This window comes from Rhynchophorus ferrugineus, unplaced genomic scaffold, assembly GCF_030347505.1.
Source record: "Rhynchophorus ferrugineus isolate W39M unplaced genomic scaffold, kcgeb_rfMv2 rfM1, whole genome shotgun sequence".
In the NCBI taxonomy this organism is placed as follows: domain Eukaryota; kingdom Metazoa; phylum Arthropoda; class Insecta; order Coleoptera; family Curculionidae; genus Rhynchophorus; species Rhynchophorus ferrugineus.
In genome coordinates, this window is record NW_027472580.1 from 68,889,312 (window position 1) to 68,910,234 (window position 20,923).

General features: G+C 30.6%; 1 protein-coding gene across 1 annotated transcript in view; it reads right to left on the reverse strand.

The window, feature by feature from the left end:
- Window positions 1-20,923, reverse strand: part of LOC143206967 (uncharacterized) — a 354,807-nt gene that overhangs the window by 60,495 nt on the left and 273,389 nt on the right. The window contains exon 6 of the mRNA XM_076419876.1: window positions 15,523-15,715. Within this exon, the coding sequence (XP_076275991.1) occupies window positions 15,523-15,715 (193 nt within the window). The remainder of the gene's footprint in view (window positions 1-15,522; window positions 15,716-20,923) is intronic.

The window sequence follows — 20,923 nt, forward strand, 5'->3', positions numbered from 1 at the left end:
ATTTATTTAGCTTTTTATAATAATGGAAACCTCTACACTCCACTTTTGGACGTTGGGCTTGATTATGTTTGCGCACGCGTATTTCGCCACATTGAATGATATATTAGCCAGAGGTTGAAGTATGTTTCTCAGTATGTTAGGTTTGGTTGTGATACAAGCTCAATAAAACCCTGTACAATCTATCTCAATCAATTTATCTCTTATATTACATTATTTTTAAACATAATAAAAGGTAATGTTATAGATTTACATGTATATGTATAGATTTGCTGCAATTGGGTATATTTGTTAAAGGTGGAGAACATTTTGCTGTTGGTTTATCATTATATTAATTAGGGATGATAGAAAGACTGCATTTTCAGGTGAATTTTAAAAAGAATATTTAATAACAGCAATGAATTAAGATGGGGTTCGCTACTTCAGGCAAAATACAGGAATAAACACATACTATGACATATACATGGCAATTGAATCATAATTTATTGAAAACAAATGGTCCACCATGACAATCAAAAGCTACTCGATTCGTTGGATGAATTGCTGAAAATGCTAGATAATCATTATTCCATAGCGGGGCCGAAACTAATTAATAATTAATTAATTATATAATTAATATCCATTGACAGAATTTGGGCAAATTTGTAATGACTATAAAATACACAATGGATATTTTAGTCAAATATGCGAGAATGGCTATAGAGTAGAGAGTGTAAGATCTGTGTGCATCGATATGTTTGTAATTGCCAAAAAAATACGGCAAGATATGTTCCGTAGGTACGTTCATATGATTACAATGTACATGGAGAGAAGGGGTTATTAGGGGAGAGTGCAATTTTAATGTAAATCTAATTATAGAACCCTACAGCACACTATCTCTGTTGTTCAATAACTAAGAGCAGTGTAGTGTTAGTCCTTAATTAGTATATGTATTAAATGTAAGTAGTATAATGATATATATATATATATATATATATATATATATATATTATAACTATATTATATGTTATATTTGTTTTGGTTTGTCACCTTGTCGTAGTATATTATATTAAAGACGTCTATGGTGATGAGCTTTTGTTTCGGAAATTTCAAACAATTTCAAAATTTCAAAGTAACCGCCGAAAAAGTAGATAAAATGAAATATACCAGGTAGATCCACCGTATCTCCTTTCATAACATCACCTTTTTTTTTGTAGAAAATATTATATTTGGATATCAAAAGAACTTCTGTATTTCTATGCAATACATCCATTATATAGCCCATCTAGCCACATCGAATTCCATTTGGTCTGTAGTTTCTGTAAAATGATCCTGTTGACATAAAGCTGACTTAAAAAGGGTTGTAAAAGGTCCCTGATCCAAATAAGCTTTGCTAAATAATACATTATTTTTCTCCAGGTATTCAAGTCGATCCCTACTTGTCTTCTATTTGAAAAAATACTTTAGCAAATACCAACGCATAATATCTATAACCTTTTTAAAGGGCCATTGTTATAAAACTTCATCGACTTCAAGTCATTGTGTTAGCAAAAATGCTTGAGTATCATCATCATCTAAAGTATCATCTGTCTCAAAAGAAAGTGATTCGAAAAATTGGTCCAATAAATTTACTATTAGCTTCATTCAAAAATAAGATGTTAATAAACGTTAATAATTACTAAATTGTATCTTTTACAAAGACAAGATACAGGACAGAATCTTTGGGACTTTAATTTGGGCCAGTTCAATTTTATTGGGGTTTATCTTAAGGTATTTAATAGATTGTCTACAGCTCTCTACGTTGATAACCCTAGCGAAAATTTAGTTTTGCAAGTGTTGTATCGATCCTTTAAAACTTTTTGACCTATTTTCAACGAGTCACTGTTCATATAAAATGTTTCAAAATAACCCCACAATTCCTCAACAGAATTAGTGAAGTAATGTTTTTAAATATTTAAGTAGTTGTAAAGGTGTTTTATGTGAAAATAATAGATTTTTAGAACAATATTTACATTATCTTGAGTAATTTAATTATTAATTTATAATAGAGACATGCATAATTTGATTTAAATATAAAATTTTAAATTAAAGAACTTACAGGTGGGAAGCGCGGATCGTGTCCGAACTGGAGCCATTTAAGTAGTTATGAATTAGCAACGAAAAATTTAGTAGATTCAGTTCTGTAGAAATAGGTGAAAAGCCCTCGTTAATACTAATGATTGTGATTTCCAATGATTAATACTAAGGCAGGTGGGATTAGAAGAGTTCATCACGATTTGCTTGAATCTGGCCAAAACATGAACTTCACTCTAGTGTCAACAACCAATAAATTTAAAACTGGCGTCTAATAAACAACAATGTTAGATTACAGTCCCATATAATCCGGTCCAACTTGTCACTCCAGGGCAAGTATCCGCGACCAGGTATGCGTCATGCATTCCACCGCCTGGTTTTAGGCCAGAACAAAAAAAAATTTAGACTACACTCAGCAATGAAAAATTAGTGATTCAGTAAAAAATAAGATATATTAGCTAGCAAGTTTTATGCCTCCACCATACAACCCGGATTTTGCTCCGCCGCCCTACCATTTATTTCGGTATAATTAACATCCTTAGAAAGTAACATATTCTTAATGGGGCACAACTGACTTCAAAAGGGGCTTTTAAAAGTTCAGTGCAATCTTTTCAGTTTTTTGATCAGAAATATCAGATGTTACAGTCATGGAATTACTTGAAATGTGGCAACGATCGAAAAGTAATATAAAAATAAATTCCCTTTAAGACGTTTTATGGATAATTCTGAAATTATTACTCACTGGTCAAATATTTAAAATGTTATAGAGAACAAAATTCATCATCTTACTTTTAGACAATTTTTATATAAATAGCGTTTATAACATTTTTAGCGTTTTTTTTTCTGCATATTCGGGATATAATGTAACGTTTGTCCGGAGTAACTCGATGATATTTTCTGTTGGTGTCCTGAAGTATAACGCCACTAGATTCGTCATGGACTTGAAAAACAGGTAAGGTAATATATGTTCTAAAAAATTAAATGTAAATTAATAAACTCGTATATAGGGAATTGTATTGTTGTATTGTGAGGATATTTTTAAACGAGTTGTATTTCTGTTTTAAATATGGGCACCAATAACTGTTAAAATTAGTTAGTATGATATAGATTCATACTAAATATTTTGAAAATCTATAATCTATAATGAAAAGATATTTTCTAAACCTCTAATATACTGTTAATTTATGTATGAATTGAACAAAAGCTTACGTGTTTAAAGCATTATCAATATATTATAGTGATAGGGTTTGGAACAATTTCGATTGTATTACAGCTCTGTTATGCTCATATATGCTTGCTTAGAATTATGGAATGCACGATCTTAATTACCGTTCTGTCATATATCTTGTAATTGAGTCTTTCAGAATCAATATAATGTCTAGTAAATTAATTATGTGACAAATATACATGACTAATTAGTATTACACTAATTGTAGCAACCACCCAATCTATAAAAACTGTAAGACGATAAATACAACACAATGTTATAATTGTATCTATAAAGATATTTTTTATATAAGATTTGAAACATAATTGCTACTTATTTTAATTATTTATTGTTTTATTATTCCCATGCTAATTATTTTTTAATTGTATTAATAAATTGTGAATTAAATTTATTAGTTCTCGTTTCTCGGAGAATTTACATAATCCTCAAACAATATTACTACCGTTATTCCTGGTTTTGTTATTTGAATTGAATTTTTATTACTTGGACAATATTTTATGCCTTTTGGTTCCACGTATATCCGATACAAATTATATAGAGTTGGAAGACAATCTAGAGATAAATTCTCTTAACGTAGCGGAAGAATAGATTTTTAGGAGGGATGTATAGACCATCAGGCCACGTATGATAACACCTTAGTTATAATCGGTATTGCTCTATGACACGGTTTAGATAATGGTTTGTTAAAAGTTGAAATATCAGATACAGAGCATATATTTGAAACTTTTTTCCTTAAATCACATTAGAATATAATTCCGCAAAAATGTATTTATTATATTCCAACTATACGTGTTAAACTATTAGTTTTTTTATTTCTTTGGCAATAATGTTGTCATTTTTAATACTTTGGAGGTTCTTTTTTACCAACTAGGTTTTATCAGGATTGAACATATTGCTTAATGTGAACTTCTATGGCCTTCGGCTTTAAGTCTATCGATTGGCGAGCGACCAACTTAGAGATCATCCCAGAAGACATCTAGTATTATTCAGGCTAGTTACTGACATAGTTAATGAACACACAATTGTAAACAATCACCGATATAACTTTGTCATGTCCCAGCAGTATTCGAACCCGCGAAAGTAGGAGAATTATTCTGTCGCGTTGACTACTGTGAAGACCAATCCGGCTAAATAACGTCGTTAAAAAGCGCTGATACGAAGATAAATACATTGATACACTAAAATAATTCTATCATGCAAAAGGATTTAATTCACTTTTGTTAATATTTTTGCAGAAATACGTTCATTTGTCGTACGATGTATTGATAACACCTTGCTGATAGTATCATATACAGAGCAAGACTTTACTGTCATGGATATTTCGCTTCGGTGTCGATAGACTCTAGGGGTCCAACCTAAAAGTTTTGTGCATGAGAATCGTCACAAGAGATCATTTTCATCACCAGTTACATACAATTCTTTTTTTTTTTCTGTCAAGGAATGAGACAGCTATGTTGAGATGGTTTGAATTGTCATTTTTAGTTCATTCGTGTGCTGTAAACGTTAGAAACCTGTTGATTCGTCTACTGATATTTTCCAAAACCTCTTTAAGGCTTGGAGCTGGATTTTCTAATAAGTCTTGCAATTCATTGTCTTCGGATGACTTTTGCTTTCAAGACGCTCCTGGTCATACACATGAAAATCATTACTTTTATTCACAATAACGAGGCAGCATCAGCATTAGTTTCTAAAGGTGTTGCTCTATATACACTGAATAAATTAATATTAGTAGCTGAAAAACTACTATTTTATATAAAGAATTATTAAAATAGAAAATTATATTGTTTAACAGTTATTTACATTTGTTTCTTGCATTGGCATCAAGAGATAGAATTGATAAGAATACATGCAATCAAATAATATATGTCAGTAATTGAAGTTTAAATTCAAAGAGTTAATCGGTTGTGCCATGTAACTATTTAAAATAAAACATGGTTGTATTAATTTCTATTTAGTTCGGTCTCAAACTTCATAGAGTCAAGACGTGTTTTTCCCTTGTGCAAAACCACTCTCTAGAAATATAACAAAAAATAAATCTGTATTGTATTACGGTCAACTTTTAGTGAACGGTCTTAAAAGTTCCCAGGTACGCGACACGATCAACCAAAAATTAAACCGAATACATGGCGCGAAACAAGGAACGCTCCAAGTTTAGCCTTTACAATACTAGGACAGTGAAATCAAGAACTCGTGTAAAATTACGATATTATTATTATAATTATTATAATTTTATAAATTTTATATTATAAACGATTATTATAAACGAAAACAATTTGATATAATTAACTAATCAGCATTTAAACCAAAAACAGTTAGAATAAAGTAATGATCTTAGAGTTCTGCGATTATATATGCAAGGTCTATCACAAAATATCGAGGAGACACCAAGAAAATACAACAAAGGTATTTCACCGACGAGGACGAACTAGAACGAGAGGTAGGCGAGCAACCCGAATGGACAAATGTGAAGAATAAAATGGGGAAGAAATCTCGGACACCTTCGCCACTTGTAAGAAAACATCAAGGAAATGTTTCACAGAACATACAAAAACAGAAGCAAGAAGATGAAACATTTCTGCCTCCCTCTATTAAGTTAGGCAATATCGGTAATTTTAATCAGTCCAGAATACAGATAAAAGGAGTAGTCACTAACCAAGTACAGTTAAAAGCGCTGTCAAATAATGATTTTAACGTTACTTATACAAACGTAGTAGATTATAGAACTATACAGAAGCATCCGATTCAAATAAAATATAATAAAGAGACGACAGATAATCCATTCAATAAACTCGAATTCCACACATATCAATTCAGAAGTGGTAGGTGGTACAAAGTAGTTATTAGGTGACTACCGTCAACAATAAGTCAGGATGGCACTAAATGTGAACTAGAGGCCCACGGACATAAAATCGCGAACGTTGCGCCTATAGTGAAAAAAAAAAACGCAAATGGCGAAAATCTTACTAAGGCGTTCCTGCTGTTTTGCGTCGATTTAGCTCAAAATGGAAACAATAAAACGATGTATGGCTTTAATAGATTGTAAAATAAAAAGAGAATACAGGAAGAAACATAATAGTATTCCCCAATGTACAAACTGCCAATAGATTTGACATACTAAAACTTTCTGCAGTAGGCACCTACATGCGTGAAGTGTGCTGTTAATCATTACACAAGTCAATGTAGAACGCAAGGCAATAGCGTAGCAACATGTGCATTATGCAGCGAAAAACACCCGACCATTTATAAAGAGTGTGTAGTGTACCAGAGGAAAATAAAAGAACTTCAAATTGCTTAGGGAATTTCAGACTGAAATGCAACACAATTTCAGTCAGTTAGCAAACAGGGTATAAAAATTAGAAACATCGCAAATGATGTTAAAGAAAAATAAAAATGAGTAATTTGTTCTTAAGAATAATAACATGGAATGCAAATGGTCTAAACCAGCGAGTCCGGGAACTAGAAATATTTTTGAGAACCAATAACATATATCTCATATTCTCTCTATTCATATTCTGCGATATCGAGAACGTGTTAAATCATTTATAAAAATATTACATTTCCAGTTTGGATGGCGAAATTACCACTCGACAATCGATCAAGTACAAAGGGTAACAACGGTTGCTAAAAAGGCATTCGAAGAAAATAATTACTGTCCTGCAATACTCGTATTCCTAGACGTCTCACAAGCTGTTGACCAGGGATTTGTGATTAATATACAAAATGAGCAAATAGGTAGCAATTGGTAGCGCAGTCCCACATGAAGAAGCATTCTCTATACCTAAACTTATTTCGGCTGGAGTTCCACAGGCTAGTGTCTTGGGACCACTTCAATATCTGCTGTATAGACTGAAGACTGGAAAACACAGATTATTAGCTCCAAGTCTGTCCATGTTAATTTTGCGTTCCTCTAGCAGCATCAACCTAACACCTCGGGATATATCTCGATTGTAGCTTAAATTGAAAAAATTATGTTAGACAAAAAGCAGAGCGGATTAGACTCAAAAATCAAGCAACTGTGCTGGTTAATCGTAAGATAATCTCAACCCGACCTAAAATCAAATAGATTGGTTTACCAGTCAATCATAAAGCCTACTTGGACCTACGGAGTATAAGACATCAAACTAACTAGTAATCTAACATACCCAAAACAAAGCTCTAAGATTAATTACCAATGCTGATCGCTACTTAACCAGTGAAAAACTGTACGATGACCTCGATATCAAATGGATACACGAAGTGATCCAAGATTTCGCCTCAAAATATAAAATAAGGTAGCTAAATCATAGCAATGTCTAGCAATCAGAAGAGTGAAGCGAACCAAACCACATGAACTTGTTAAGTTTCTAAGTGTATTTTTAAGTTTAATTTAAGTAGATTAGTTTTATTTTTAATTTGTGAAATACATACAGATGTATTAATACTGTACTCGCCTGTTTGTGTATTCGTGCAAGTATAACAGAACAGTAGTAATACATTAATTTGTAAATTAAAATTGTATTAAGCATTTGATGTAAGATGTAATTAATAACAAATATTCTATTTGTAACTGAGATTACTAAGGCCAACTCTCTCAAAGGAAACAATATATTTTAACTAACTTAACTTTAACGATAATTCAAGATTCTAATTTTTAAATTAAAAATTAAGATACAGAGAGATATAGGTGGTTAGAGTCTGAGTGTGACTGATAATCACGTTAATTGCTAAGAACGCGGATTACAAAGAACAAACACTGTACTATATAAAATATAATAATTTAAGTATATTAACCTTAGGATTGATTACATTATTGTAATTTAAACGTCATTCACGTTCACGACATTCAAGCTTTTATACCAAAAGTGTGAAAATAAATGCGCAGAGAATTTCAGTAAAATAAAGAAACACATTTAAAAAATATAGATTCAGAACCGATCTATCAACAACCAATAAAAAAATACATTTAAAATTATTCCCACATTCAGGGGTCGCAAAAACATTTGCTTTTTATGCTAAAAAGTAATTGTTAAAACTTAATGGGATTTAACAAAAAATAATTGATTGTTCAAAATAGAGATTATTCAATTATGTGATAATTAGTTACAACTTTTACAAATTACTGCTCGAACAAAAAATCTAACATAATTTTATTAAATTTCATGTTTATAATGAATTAATAATACATTGCTTTCAGCATTATGTTTATTAGTTTATAATTAATATATTAGTTTCCGGATTTTGATTATTTAAATATCATTAATATAAATATGAACTAATTATATATATTATATAGTAATATATACAGTTTCAATTTAAGTTCTAAAAACAATACAAATACTGTTATTTGTAATACTGAAATACCTTCCAGGCAAATATATATTTGCCTGACCAGTCATTTTATATTTCATATCAAATAACATTTCAGTGTTCATAATTAAAATTACGCCAAAAATTAGGACAGACTCAGACGCCATGCAAACAACAACGCTTCCCTCTCTGTCAAAGCATTGTGGAAGACATTAAGGGAATATAACTAATGGACATTTTCTTATCAAAATAATGGTTGACAATGAGTTGATAATATGTAGAGTATATTTTATTAGATGCTCGATTTTAATAGATAATAGCCACTTATTTTAGAGGAATTAGATCTCAACGTTTGTAGTTCTTGTACAATAGTTCGCTTCATTATTGGATTGTCAGCACAATGCCTATGAATATCGGCATACGGATTGGCCACAAAATAAATTTGTAAGAATTGATAATCTGGATTCGGTAGCCGTATCAGCGTTCTTGCTTGGTCATACATTTAAGTAAGTTTAACCAGTTTTACCCAGTATTGAAGCATTCCAGAAGAAGCATTCTCTATACCTAAACTTATTTCGGCTTTCCACAGGCTAGTGTCTTGGGACCACTTCAATATCTGCTGTATAGACTGAAGACTGGAAAACACAGATTATTAGCTCCAAGTCTGTCCATGTTAATTTTGCGTTCCTCTAGCAGGATCAACCTAACACCTCGGAATATATCTCGATTGTAGCTTAAATTGAAAAAATTATGTTAGACAAAAAGCAGAGCGGATTAGACTCAAAAATCAAGCAACTGTGCTGGTTAATCGTAAGATAATCTCAACCCGACCTAAAATCAAATAGATTGGTTTACCAGTCAATCATAAAGCCTACTTGGACCTACGGAGTATAAGACATCAAACTAACTAGTAATCTAACATACCCAAAACAAAGCTCTAAGATTAATTACCAATGCTGATCGCTACTTAACCAGTGAAAAACTGTACGATGACCTCGATATCAAATGGATACACGAAGTGATCCAAGATTTCGCCTCAAAATATAAAATAAGGTAGCTAAATCATAGCAATGTCTAGCAATCAGAAGAGTGAAGCGAACCAAACCACATGAACTTGTTAAGTTTATAAGTGTATTTTTAAGTTTAATTTAAGTAGATTAGTTTTATTTTTAATTTGTGAAATACATACAGATGTATTAATACTGTACTCGCCTGTTTGTGTATTCGTGCAAGTATAACAGAACAGTAGTAATAAATTAATTTGTAAATTAAAATTGTATTAAGCATTTGATGTAAGATGTAATTAATAACAAATATTCTATTTGTAACTGAGATTACTAAGGCCAACTCTCTCAAAGGAAACAATATATTTTAACTAACTTCGATAATTCAAGATTCTAATTTTTAAATTAAAAATTAAGATACAGAGAGATATAGGTGGTTAAAGTCTGAGTGTGACTGATAATCACGTTAATTGCTAAGAACGCGGATTACAAAGAACAAACACTGTACTATATAAAATATAATAATTTAAGTATATTAACCTTAGGATTGATTACATTATTGTAATTTAAACGTCATTCACGTTCACGACATTCAAGTTTTTTATACCAAAAGTGTGAAAATAAATGCGCAGAGAATTTCAGTAAAATAAAGAAACACATTTAAAAAATATAGATTCAGAACCGATCTATCAACAACCAATAAAAAAAAACATTTGAAATTATTCCCACATTCAGGGATCGCAAAAACATTTGCTTTTTATGCTAAAAAGTAATTGTTAAAACTTAATGGGATTTAACAAAAAATAATTGATTGTTCAAAATAGAGATTATTCAATTATGTGATAATTAGTTACAACTTTTACAAATTACTGCTCGAACAAAAAATCTAACATAATTTTATTAAATTTCATATTTATAATGAATTAATAATACATTGCTTTCAGGATTATGTTTATTAGTTTATAATTAATATATTAGTTTCCGGATTTTGATTATTTAAATATCATTAATTTAAATATGAACTAATTATATATATTATATAGTAATATATACAGTTTCAATTTAAGTTCTAAAAACAATACAAATACTGTTATTTGTAATACTGAAATACCTTCCAGGCAAATATATATTTGCCTGACCAGTCATTTTATATTTCATATCAAATAACATTTCAGTGTTCATAATTAAAATTACGCCAAAAATTAGGACAGACTCAGACGCCATGCAAACAACAACGCTTCCCTCTCTGTCAAAGCATTGTGGAAGACATTAAGGGAATATAACTAATGGACATTTTCTTATCAAAATAATGGTTGACAATGAGTTGATAATATGTAGAGTATATTTTATTAGATGCTCGATTTTAATAGATAATAGCCACTTATTTTAGAGGAATTAGATCTCAACGTTTGTAGTTCTTGTACAATAGTTCGCTTCATTATTGGATTGTCAGCACAATGCCTATGAATATCGGCATACGGATTGGCCACAAAATAAATTTGTAAGAATTGATAATCTGGATTCGGTAGCCGCATCAGAGTTCTTGCTTAGTCATACATTTAAGTAAGTTTAACCAGTTTTACCCAGTATTGTAGCCAGATATTGATACTTCGTATGGGAAACCAAAATTGTTGTATTTGCTATTTCATATTTTTCTCGGACTCCTACAAATATTTCAGAACCAAAATTAGTAAAATAGTTCGCGGATTTTAGAGAGACTAATAAACCGCAGCCCATTTCTTCTTTCTATATACAATCCTTTTATCCGTGTGTATGTAATTGAATTTGTTGTGTAAGTAGTTGTTATATCATTTAAATTGATCCTTGTTTTTATTTATTTAAGATGTTAATGTTTATTTTGTTATTTAAGATTTTATACTGTTTTATTAAATATAATTCTTATGTTATGACATGAGTTTTAAATTAACCCTATATTATATTATATTGCTATTTTTTGCTGTTTTTTGATCAGAAATATCAGAAGTTACAGTCACAGAATTATTTGAAATGTGGCAACGATTAAAACTAATATAAAAATAAATTCCCTTTAAGACGTTTTATGGATAATTCTGAAATTATTACTCACTAATCCAATATTTGAAATATTATAAAGCACAAATTTCTATACCATTTCACTGTTAGACAATTTTTATATAAATAACATTTATAAAATGTTTAACGTTTTTTAAACGTTTAACAAATAAATTTGTAAGAATTGATAAGTAAGTTTAAGCAGTTTTACTTACTTATTTATTACTTACTTATTTTACAGTTTTATTTTTCTTGGACTCGGACTCGGACTTGGACAAATATTTCAGAACCAAAATTACAGAAAAAAAAATTTCAGAAAAAAAAGAAAAAATATATATATATATATATATATATATATAAAATTATAATATTTTGAAGAATTTTGAAAACGTTTGACAAACGGACAACTTTTGAGGGCTCATTCGGGTACATGTTCGGACTTCTCAAACAGCATTTTATATCTTTTTAAGTAGACTAAAATGAGAAGGAAAATATTGTCTGACTAAAACGAATTTACAACTTTCCACAGGCATATAGTGATGACGTGCGTCACTATTGTTTTTAATGCTACTCTATATATACTGGACTATATATACAATTCTTCAAAAAATTATAATTACGGGTTATAAATTGCAAAAATTGTTTTAATTAATTTAAAATCACGGCGGTTTTTCTTGAAAATATTTTTGCGCGTTTCAGCTGCACTGAATATTCATAAGAATATAAGTAACAAAAAATAAATTCAATATAACTCTAAATTCACCAAAAATAAACAGTCTTTATGCGAAGCAGGTGACGAATCAAGATCAGCTTGATGTTAGCTGTATCAGAGATAAAATATATTAAATGTATAAAAACAGCAAGTAGTTTTTTCAATCGAAACATAATTTAATAAAATTATTTCAGAGGAAATTGTTAATTAGGAAAGTATCTATAAAAATCCGAAAGATGCAGATGTAGAACATTCCTTTATGCACTGTTGGGTAATATAGGATTTAAGTGGTGTAAAGATAACCCACGAAGGGGTTTAATATTATTAATATTAAATTCCAGACATTGCTTTTAAAAGAATACAATTTTTAGAAACATACAATAAAATCAAGAAATAATTATTATTTCAATTTCAATATTTAGATGAGACCTGGATATTTCAGCATGGTACATTGGGTACAAATATAGTGTGAAGATAACTAAAGTTGATCGAATAAGGTAAATAATTAATATGCTAATACATATTAGAATAACTATGAATTAAGTTTGGTTAGTCATAACATTTACTAATAAGTCATTGCAGCCATATAGTTCTCTATGCTGGAAACAGGAATGGTTTGATTCTTGGTGCACAATTAGTGTTTCCTTCACCGTCCAAATGTGACTACCATGGAGAAATGAACCATTACTGGATTTTACAGTGGTTTTAAAATCAGCTTTTAAAGAACTTGGAAGAACCATGAGTTATTGTTATGGACAATACACCATATCAAAGTACACTGGTGGAGAAGATGCCAACAAGTGCATCAACAAAGGCTACAATTAAGGGGAATTATGGCTTAGAGTACATAAAATAATTTTGAAGAAAGCCTAAAAAGTTAAAAAATTAACTATTCCAAATTGTTGCTCGGTAAATATAAATGAAATATTTAATTGCATTTTATGTAATTTACTTTTTTAGAAATAAACTTGAGAAAAAATACATGGTAGATCAGGTTGCTGAACGTTATGGCCACGGTATATTATGTCTTCCTCCCTATCACTGCCTATTTAATCAAATTGAATTGATATGGGGTATTGCAAATAATTATTATAATACACAATCAGGTTGAGGAGGATATTCAAACCAAAACCGTCAGGATTTATGAAAAGAAGCATTGTCGAAAATAACATCGTCGGTTTGGATTAGCTCAACATAACATATTGAAGAAGGAATTGAAAAATGGCATGATAAGCGTTTGGGTAGAATATATGAAGGGATATATAATACTAACTGTTTTGCATATATAGCAAATGCATTAAGGAGAATGTAGTGATTAAAGGTAGTTTTATAAAGAAATATGTATATAGGTAGTAACAGAACAAACTAGGGAGAAATATAGTAATATCAAAATGACTTTATAAAGAAACATTGCATCGAAGAAAATAAGAACTAGGCGTAAAAGGTAAATATGCTCTCTAATGATAGTAAAATACATTATTCATATATACAATTGTAAATTAGGTGGATTAGGCCTTCGGGGGATACCACTACGCGTCTAGAATTCTACCTATACTAGTGTGGACAAAAGTTTAATGTAAATATAATAAAACAAATCTAACATATAAATTATTGTGAATGTATAATTAATCATAGTTTTATATTCTTCGGTAATAGTTTAAATTATTATTAGTAATAGTTAAAATATACTTAAACTCAGAGTTGCTGCGGCAACATTGCGACGTTTTGACAGATCACGTGGGTTCACTGCTGTTTTGAATTGACTATATATAAACTCGGATTAACGATATGACACGACATATAATAATTAATATATAAGTATAAACGTACGTTTTAATAATACATTGGTATTTTTGAGTTGTTAAGAATACTCAGACAGTAATACTGGGATGTACAAACTTACGTTTTCTAAATTGAACTTCTACTTAATTTTCTACCGCTTGAGTTGAAAAAATTTGCTATTATGGGAAAGTTTTCCATTATATCTCAACTGCCCATTTTGGTCTTAACGATTCGAAAGTACTTATTTTAATGGCAATAATAAAGAATAGCCTAGAATAGTGGATCAACAAAATTCAAAGACAGTATTACAAGACTTATTGCACGAAACCCAGCTTAAACTCTAAGAAATTGCTCAGTAGAAGTTCGGTTTCTAGGATAGCTTAAGAGATGATGATCAAGTGATATATTTACAAACGATTAGAAAGATTCAAAAGGAGAGAAAATTACTACAACATGAATTAACCTAAAATTCTATTTTAGAGTATTTCAACATTACAGTTTTTTACGTTGCCCATTAAAGACGAAGAAATTGTTGTAGCGTATTATAACATGGGACAACAACCACTACTAAGGACCACCACCACAATTCCAAGCGCAAGAAGTCACGGGTTAGTACACATGTGGATATTATGTGGACACTGAAATAAAATATTCATTGCCATAAATTCTAAATTCACTCATATGGTGGAGTACTAAAAATCGAATAAAACTATTGCCGCAGATATCTATACGCAGCAAAATAGGCTAGGAATAAAGGGGAACAGCGGCAAAGTCATCGTATTGTATGACAAATCACGGTCTCACGCCTTGCAAGAACTGTAAAGTATACACTGTTGCAGTTCCACTGAGAAGTTCTGCCGCATTCAGCGTGCTTAAAAAGATACAGCACCATCTGCTGACCACTAGTTCTTATAGTTTAACATATTTTGCCGTGTTGCCAAAAAGTTTGGAAAAAGATGTAGTAAATAATGCAAAAAAGCATCGTGATCAATATTCTGCAAAATATGCAATAAATACATTTTTATAGTGAAAAAATTATTACAATATATCTATGGAGACGTCCATGCGTAATTACGAGTGGCGATTAAATTGAGGATTTCTTAAAAATCAATACGAATACCACAACATATCTCAGTGGATTCTACCTTACAATAACATAGCAGCGTAGCAGATGATTATGTAACTCGCCACATCATCATTGTTTCATTAATTAATATTATAACATAAAAATATTATAATATCAATAACTTTAGAGATTTAGCAGAGTGGACAAGCTATAAGGAAATGTTTAAATCGTAAGTGCTGTTTTAAATAATAAGAGTAATAATAAATTAATAAATAATTTCATAATTTCTTATTCTGAGAAACTGCTTTGCAAAAAACATTGATGCTAGGACAATATACAGCAAATTATTTAAATTTTAACTTACCGTAACATTTTATCACTATTATCAAATTTAGGAATGTGTCCTTTATATCGATAGTTCGCCTGTCTAATAGCTATAAGGGCATGCTTTCCGGATGGAACATTCTTCTCTCTTACTCTGTAATGACAGGATACATTCCTGGGGTATATCCCTGGATAGTTCGGCGATTGTATTCGACAGTTTCGCCTCGAGCAACCTAAAATAAAAAGTAAACAAGCTAGCATTACTGGCAAAACTTAAAATTATTATTATATATATACACCCTTATATTATATTTATACATAATCTTTATATTTTGATATAATCCTCTCTATTTTTAGTAAAATATATTTATTATTTTATTTTGCTATTTACTCAAAAGTAAAGTACCATATATTTCTAATAAATTATTAACATACTAGATCAATATTGTTCAACGTAAACCACCACCACAACATTCATTATCTACAGACTTTCCCAACAGTCCTGTTAAAGAAATATAAAACAGCTTCAGTTTCACCAATTCCTGATAATGAGTAAAGGATTTTCGTCATCTGCACCATTAATATAGTAAATTTGTAAGCCCTCTATGGGAAACGAAAGTTTTTCTGTATATGCGTTAGCAAGATGTTTAATGTATTGCCTATCGCAATTTTTAAACTCGTTTCAGAATCAGACAACATTTTCCTTGTCATTTTATTCTAGTTAAAAAAAGACACAATACTGTCTGATAAGTTCGAATGTGTAACCGAATTAGTTAAAGTCGTTCGGTAGTCAAACGGACGGAAAATTATTCAAAATACTATAATTACGGGTTAAAAACCGGCAAACGTTATTTTAAGGCTTTGTTTTAATAAATTTCCAATCGTTGCAGTTCTCATTGAAAATAATTTTAGCGTACTGCAGCTGCTGCACTAAATATTAGTACGGCCACGGTCTCTAAAATATCACAAAAATATAAAAAACAATATAACCTTGCATTCACCAAAAAGAAACCGTCTTTATGCGAAACGGGTGATGAATCAAGATCAGCTTGATGTTAGCTGCGTGACGAAAAGTAGTTTTTTCAATCGAAATATAATTTAACACTATTATTTTAAAGAAACTTGTTAGTCTTGAAAGTATCCATAAAAAGCTGAAAGATTTGCAGCTATATGAGGGATGTTGAAAATCCCTTCATAGACTGTTGGGTAATAGAGGATTTAAGTAGTGTAAAGATGAGCGACGAATTGGTTTAATGGAACTTGCAGATATAGCGTTTAAAAGAATACAATTTCTAAAAATATAACAAAATCAAGGAAGATTTATTATATCAATTTGTTTATTTAGTTGAGATGTGGATAATTCAGAATGGTACATTGGTTCAAAAGCAACAAAAGTTGAGTTGAAAAAGGTAAACGTGGGAATAACTATGGAATAAGTTTTGTTAGCCATAACATTTATTAATAATTCATTGCAGATATAACTATATATCATGAAGAACTACTTCATGCTGGAGACAGGAATACAAATGAAATATTTTTATTCCTAGTGCAAAATTAGTGTTTTCCTCTAAGTTCAAGTTTGACTATCATGGAAACATGAACCATAACTTGTTTATGCAGTGGTTTGAAAATCAGCTTTTAAGGAACTTTTAGGAACCATCAGTTATCGTTATGAACAATTCACCATATCATAATCCACTGGTGGAAAAGATCCCAGTAGAGTGCACCAACAAAGGCTGCAATTAAAGAATAGCTTAAAGTACATAAAATAAATTATAGGTGAATATAAATGAAATGTTTTATGTAATTTACATTTACATATTATTTACATAATATAAAAGACATGCTAGTCGATAAGCATATTCCACTAAGAACTATTTCGATATGTGGAAGGAAACATTGTTGATCATAACACCATCAGTTTGGATGAACTCGATAATACAGAGGAAGTAATTGATAAATGGTGGAATCGTGAACGTGTTTTAGACAGATTGAAAATTAATATTTTAGTGATTGACTTGGACAGTGACTCGGAAAGTGAAAGTGACTAAAGGAAACTTTCAGGATATGTGATAATGCTGTGCAATGCTGGAAATTCCTCAGAGAGAGTGATGAGTGTGGAAACTAAAAGAATGCACATAATTAATAGAATATAACTGTAGAAAATGGTATTGTAGGGTGTAAAAGATTTGTGTGCACAGATATGATTGTAATAATTCTGAGTTAATTCTGAGAATGAATACTAACTGTTTTGTAGATATGGTAAATGCATTAGGCAGAATTCAGTGATAAATTTTTATCAAGAATGGTGTGTGTACACAGCTAATAGCAACAGAAGAAAAAAAAACAGTTATCAAGATGGTAAATAAAAACGTAAACGTAAACGGTAAATATGCTCTCGAATAAAAACAAAATACATTACTTTGATAAATAATTGTTAATGAAATTAGGCCTCCAGGGCCTTTCTCCAGGGGGATGCCACTACATAAAAAAGCGAGCCAAGAACTCTACCTCATGGGTGGTGTAGAAAAGAATTCAATATAATTATAATAAAACAACTCTAACCTACAAACTATTATATCTGTGTTATTAATTGTAGTTTTAAGTCCTTGGATAATACATGCATTAGATGTGCAGTAATGTTAAAATAAACTAAATATGTTTGATAACATTTCTGTTCAATTATTTCATTTAAATTAGAATTTTGTTGCATGTCAAAGCCAAACTGAACTAAAACTCAAAATTTATACGGCAACATTGTGGCGTTTTGACGTCACAAATTTCGATGACGTATATACAAATAAATTTTGATAGACTATATTTTGTTTTTCTCTTTAGTTCAATTAAAAATGCAACATATTTTTAAATGGTTTCAGTGTTTGTATTAACTGAAGTATTGATTTAGAGCTAAAATAAGGATATACTGAGGACAAATTTGTATGTATTAATAAACATTTCTTGGATAGAATAAGCATAACCAGATTAAAATATCCATGTGACAGCTGGTTTTAATAAATTGATGTAGGAAAACATCGAATGAAACAGACGATCCAATAATTAGTAAATTATTGTATATAATTATCGAATTGAATCATTTAAACATTTATTTATTCGTCATTAATTTTTGGCATTTTAGATAACGATAATATTTTAATATATAACATACTAACAAATGTTTGTTCATAGTATAATATAATTATATGATATATACGGTGGATTAAAAAAATATTTAATTTTGATAATAATTTTTATCACAATTAAGTAGTAATACAGTAGTTATAGTTAGCTACTATGTCTTATTGTTTATTGCTTATTTGATATTTATTGGGAAATACTAGCTAACCCCACAAACTTTATCCTGTCAAGTTATGAATATTTAATTCGAAAAAAAAACATAGTGTTTATTGTAACACTTTTTGATGCACAATATTGTTTAGTTTAATGGTGCGGAAATAATTAATGCTAGTAGCTTTCTATCTTTTGAAGGAAGAAATTTACAATAAAGTCTTAATTGGGGACATGTGCTTAATGTTTACCAATTAGGGATTAATACATTTGATGAAATTGATAGTATGGAAACGATATATGCACAACGCATTTAATTAAGAGTTGCGAGATAATTAAGAGAGATGATGATGAAACACAATAGGATTCCGAGGCATTAAGAGAAAATGTTCAAGGAAATATACTCCTTTTAAATCAGCAACAAAAATATGCTTACGATGCGCTCATGAATGGAATTGGAATTATGTATGTTTCATCAGGTTTTGCAGCTATATTGTTAAAGGGCGATCGAACAGCCCATTCAGCAGTGAAGCTGTCTTTGAACATATAAACTAATGAAACTCCAACTTGCAACCTTTTAAGAAATTCTTCGTCGTCCCAGATGATATCCGGTCTTACCCAGCCTGGTTACTGGCATGACTGGGATTATTTTCCTTGTCTGTCTTTACACTCTTACCCAAGACAATCACATATATTAAACAATCACAAACATACATATACAACCATGCCCCAGCAGGATTCGAACCCAAGACAATCGCAACAGTAAGTGGACCGTACTGTCGCATTTACGACTGCGCCAACCAAACTAGCTATTACTAATATTCTTGTAAATATGTAGTATATGTGCGTCTTGACTCAGTCTCCTTTGTTACGTAATACAATACAGCATAGTGTTAATTTAATATATGATATTTAGGATACAAAATAATACGATATAAATCTGATATGACGGAAATATCCCTCTGGGTAGAATCGCACTCTGTTATAAGGGATCTTCATTAATGTCATAATAAGTTTTTATGAATTATTTTAAGATGATATAAGTGACATTAAGCAGTAGATTGAACCATAATAAATCATTTTGACTCGCTTTATTATTACGACTTGGCGAAATATACTTTTTTGTTATTTAAAACGTATTAATAAAAACCTATTGATAAAAATATACGTAAAATACTACCTAATATGTTGTTCCTCAAGTTACTAGATAATGATATTTTGATTTATATTGTGATGTCAAATCCTAATGTACTAGTAACGGCCCTTACAACAGTAATATTCACATTTTTGGTTTACGATAAACCGTTTTGCGAGAATTTTCGAAGCCCTAGAACGTATTAGCTTCGTGGAGCTCCCGCCATACTGTTTTAAAAGAAACTCCATTACTGATGTGAATGTTAAGTTCTGCTGCTACTTTTGCAGCGGTAGTTTTAGGTCAGTTAACTTCGGGGTTCGCTCACTATTTCGTCTTCGTCAATGACGGTTTACCATGTTTTATGTATGCTGTCATTACCGTGGATATTGCTATTCATGAAACGTTAAAAATTCAGCTGTTATTAGCATGGACGCTTCCACTAAGTGCCAGTGATTTGCCGTCTTTGGAAGTCTTAGGACCGCTTGTTTTAACCGTCACCTATTAAATAAAAGAAGTCCCTGTTATTATGAATATGTACAAAGCCACCACAATATGCATCACTGCACACTTACTAAAGAGAATACCATCCGTGGTAATTGACGATTATTGGAGCCATGTAGTCAAATGGTGTAAAATGTCAGGAATCCGAAACACTATAATCTTAAACCTAACTTATTTATTCGTCCATCGTCTCACTCGACGATAAACAAAGAAAATCTGTGTATAACAATAACTAATATTTGTTAAATCAAATAAAAGTAATACATTCACTATATGAATGTTTGAAGGTTTTGTTAAATGGAAAAAGACCCGTTTGCCCGACAAGATCACAGAATAAATGCTTGAGAAATTCAAAAACCTAAGACGTCTAGACCCAAGCAAAGCCTAACAACACCTATGTACCATCATAATCAGCAATACATAGCCGGAGTTTGGGTGGAGTGTCTTCTCAATCAAATGCTGTTGGTACCACACTACTTCGAACATTCTTCACCAAATCTCGCCACAGTTGGTGATCGAT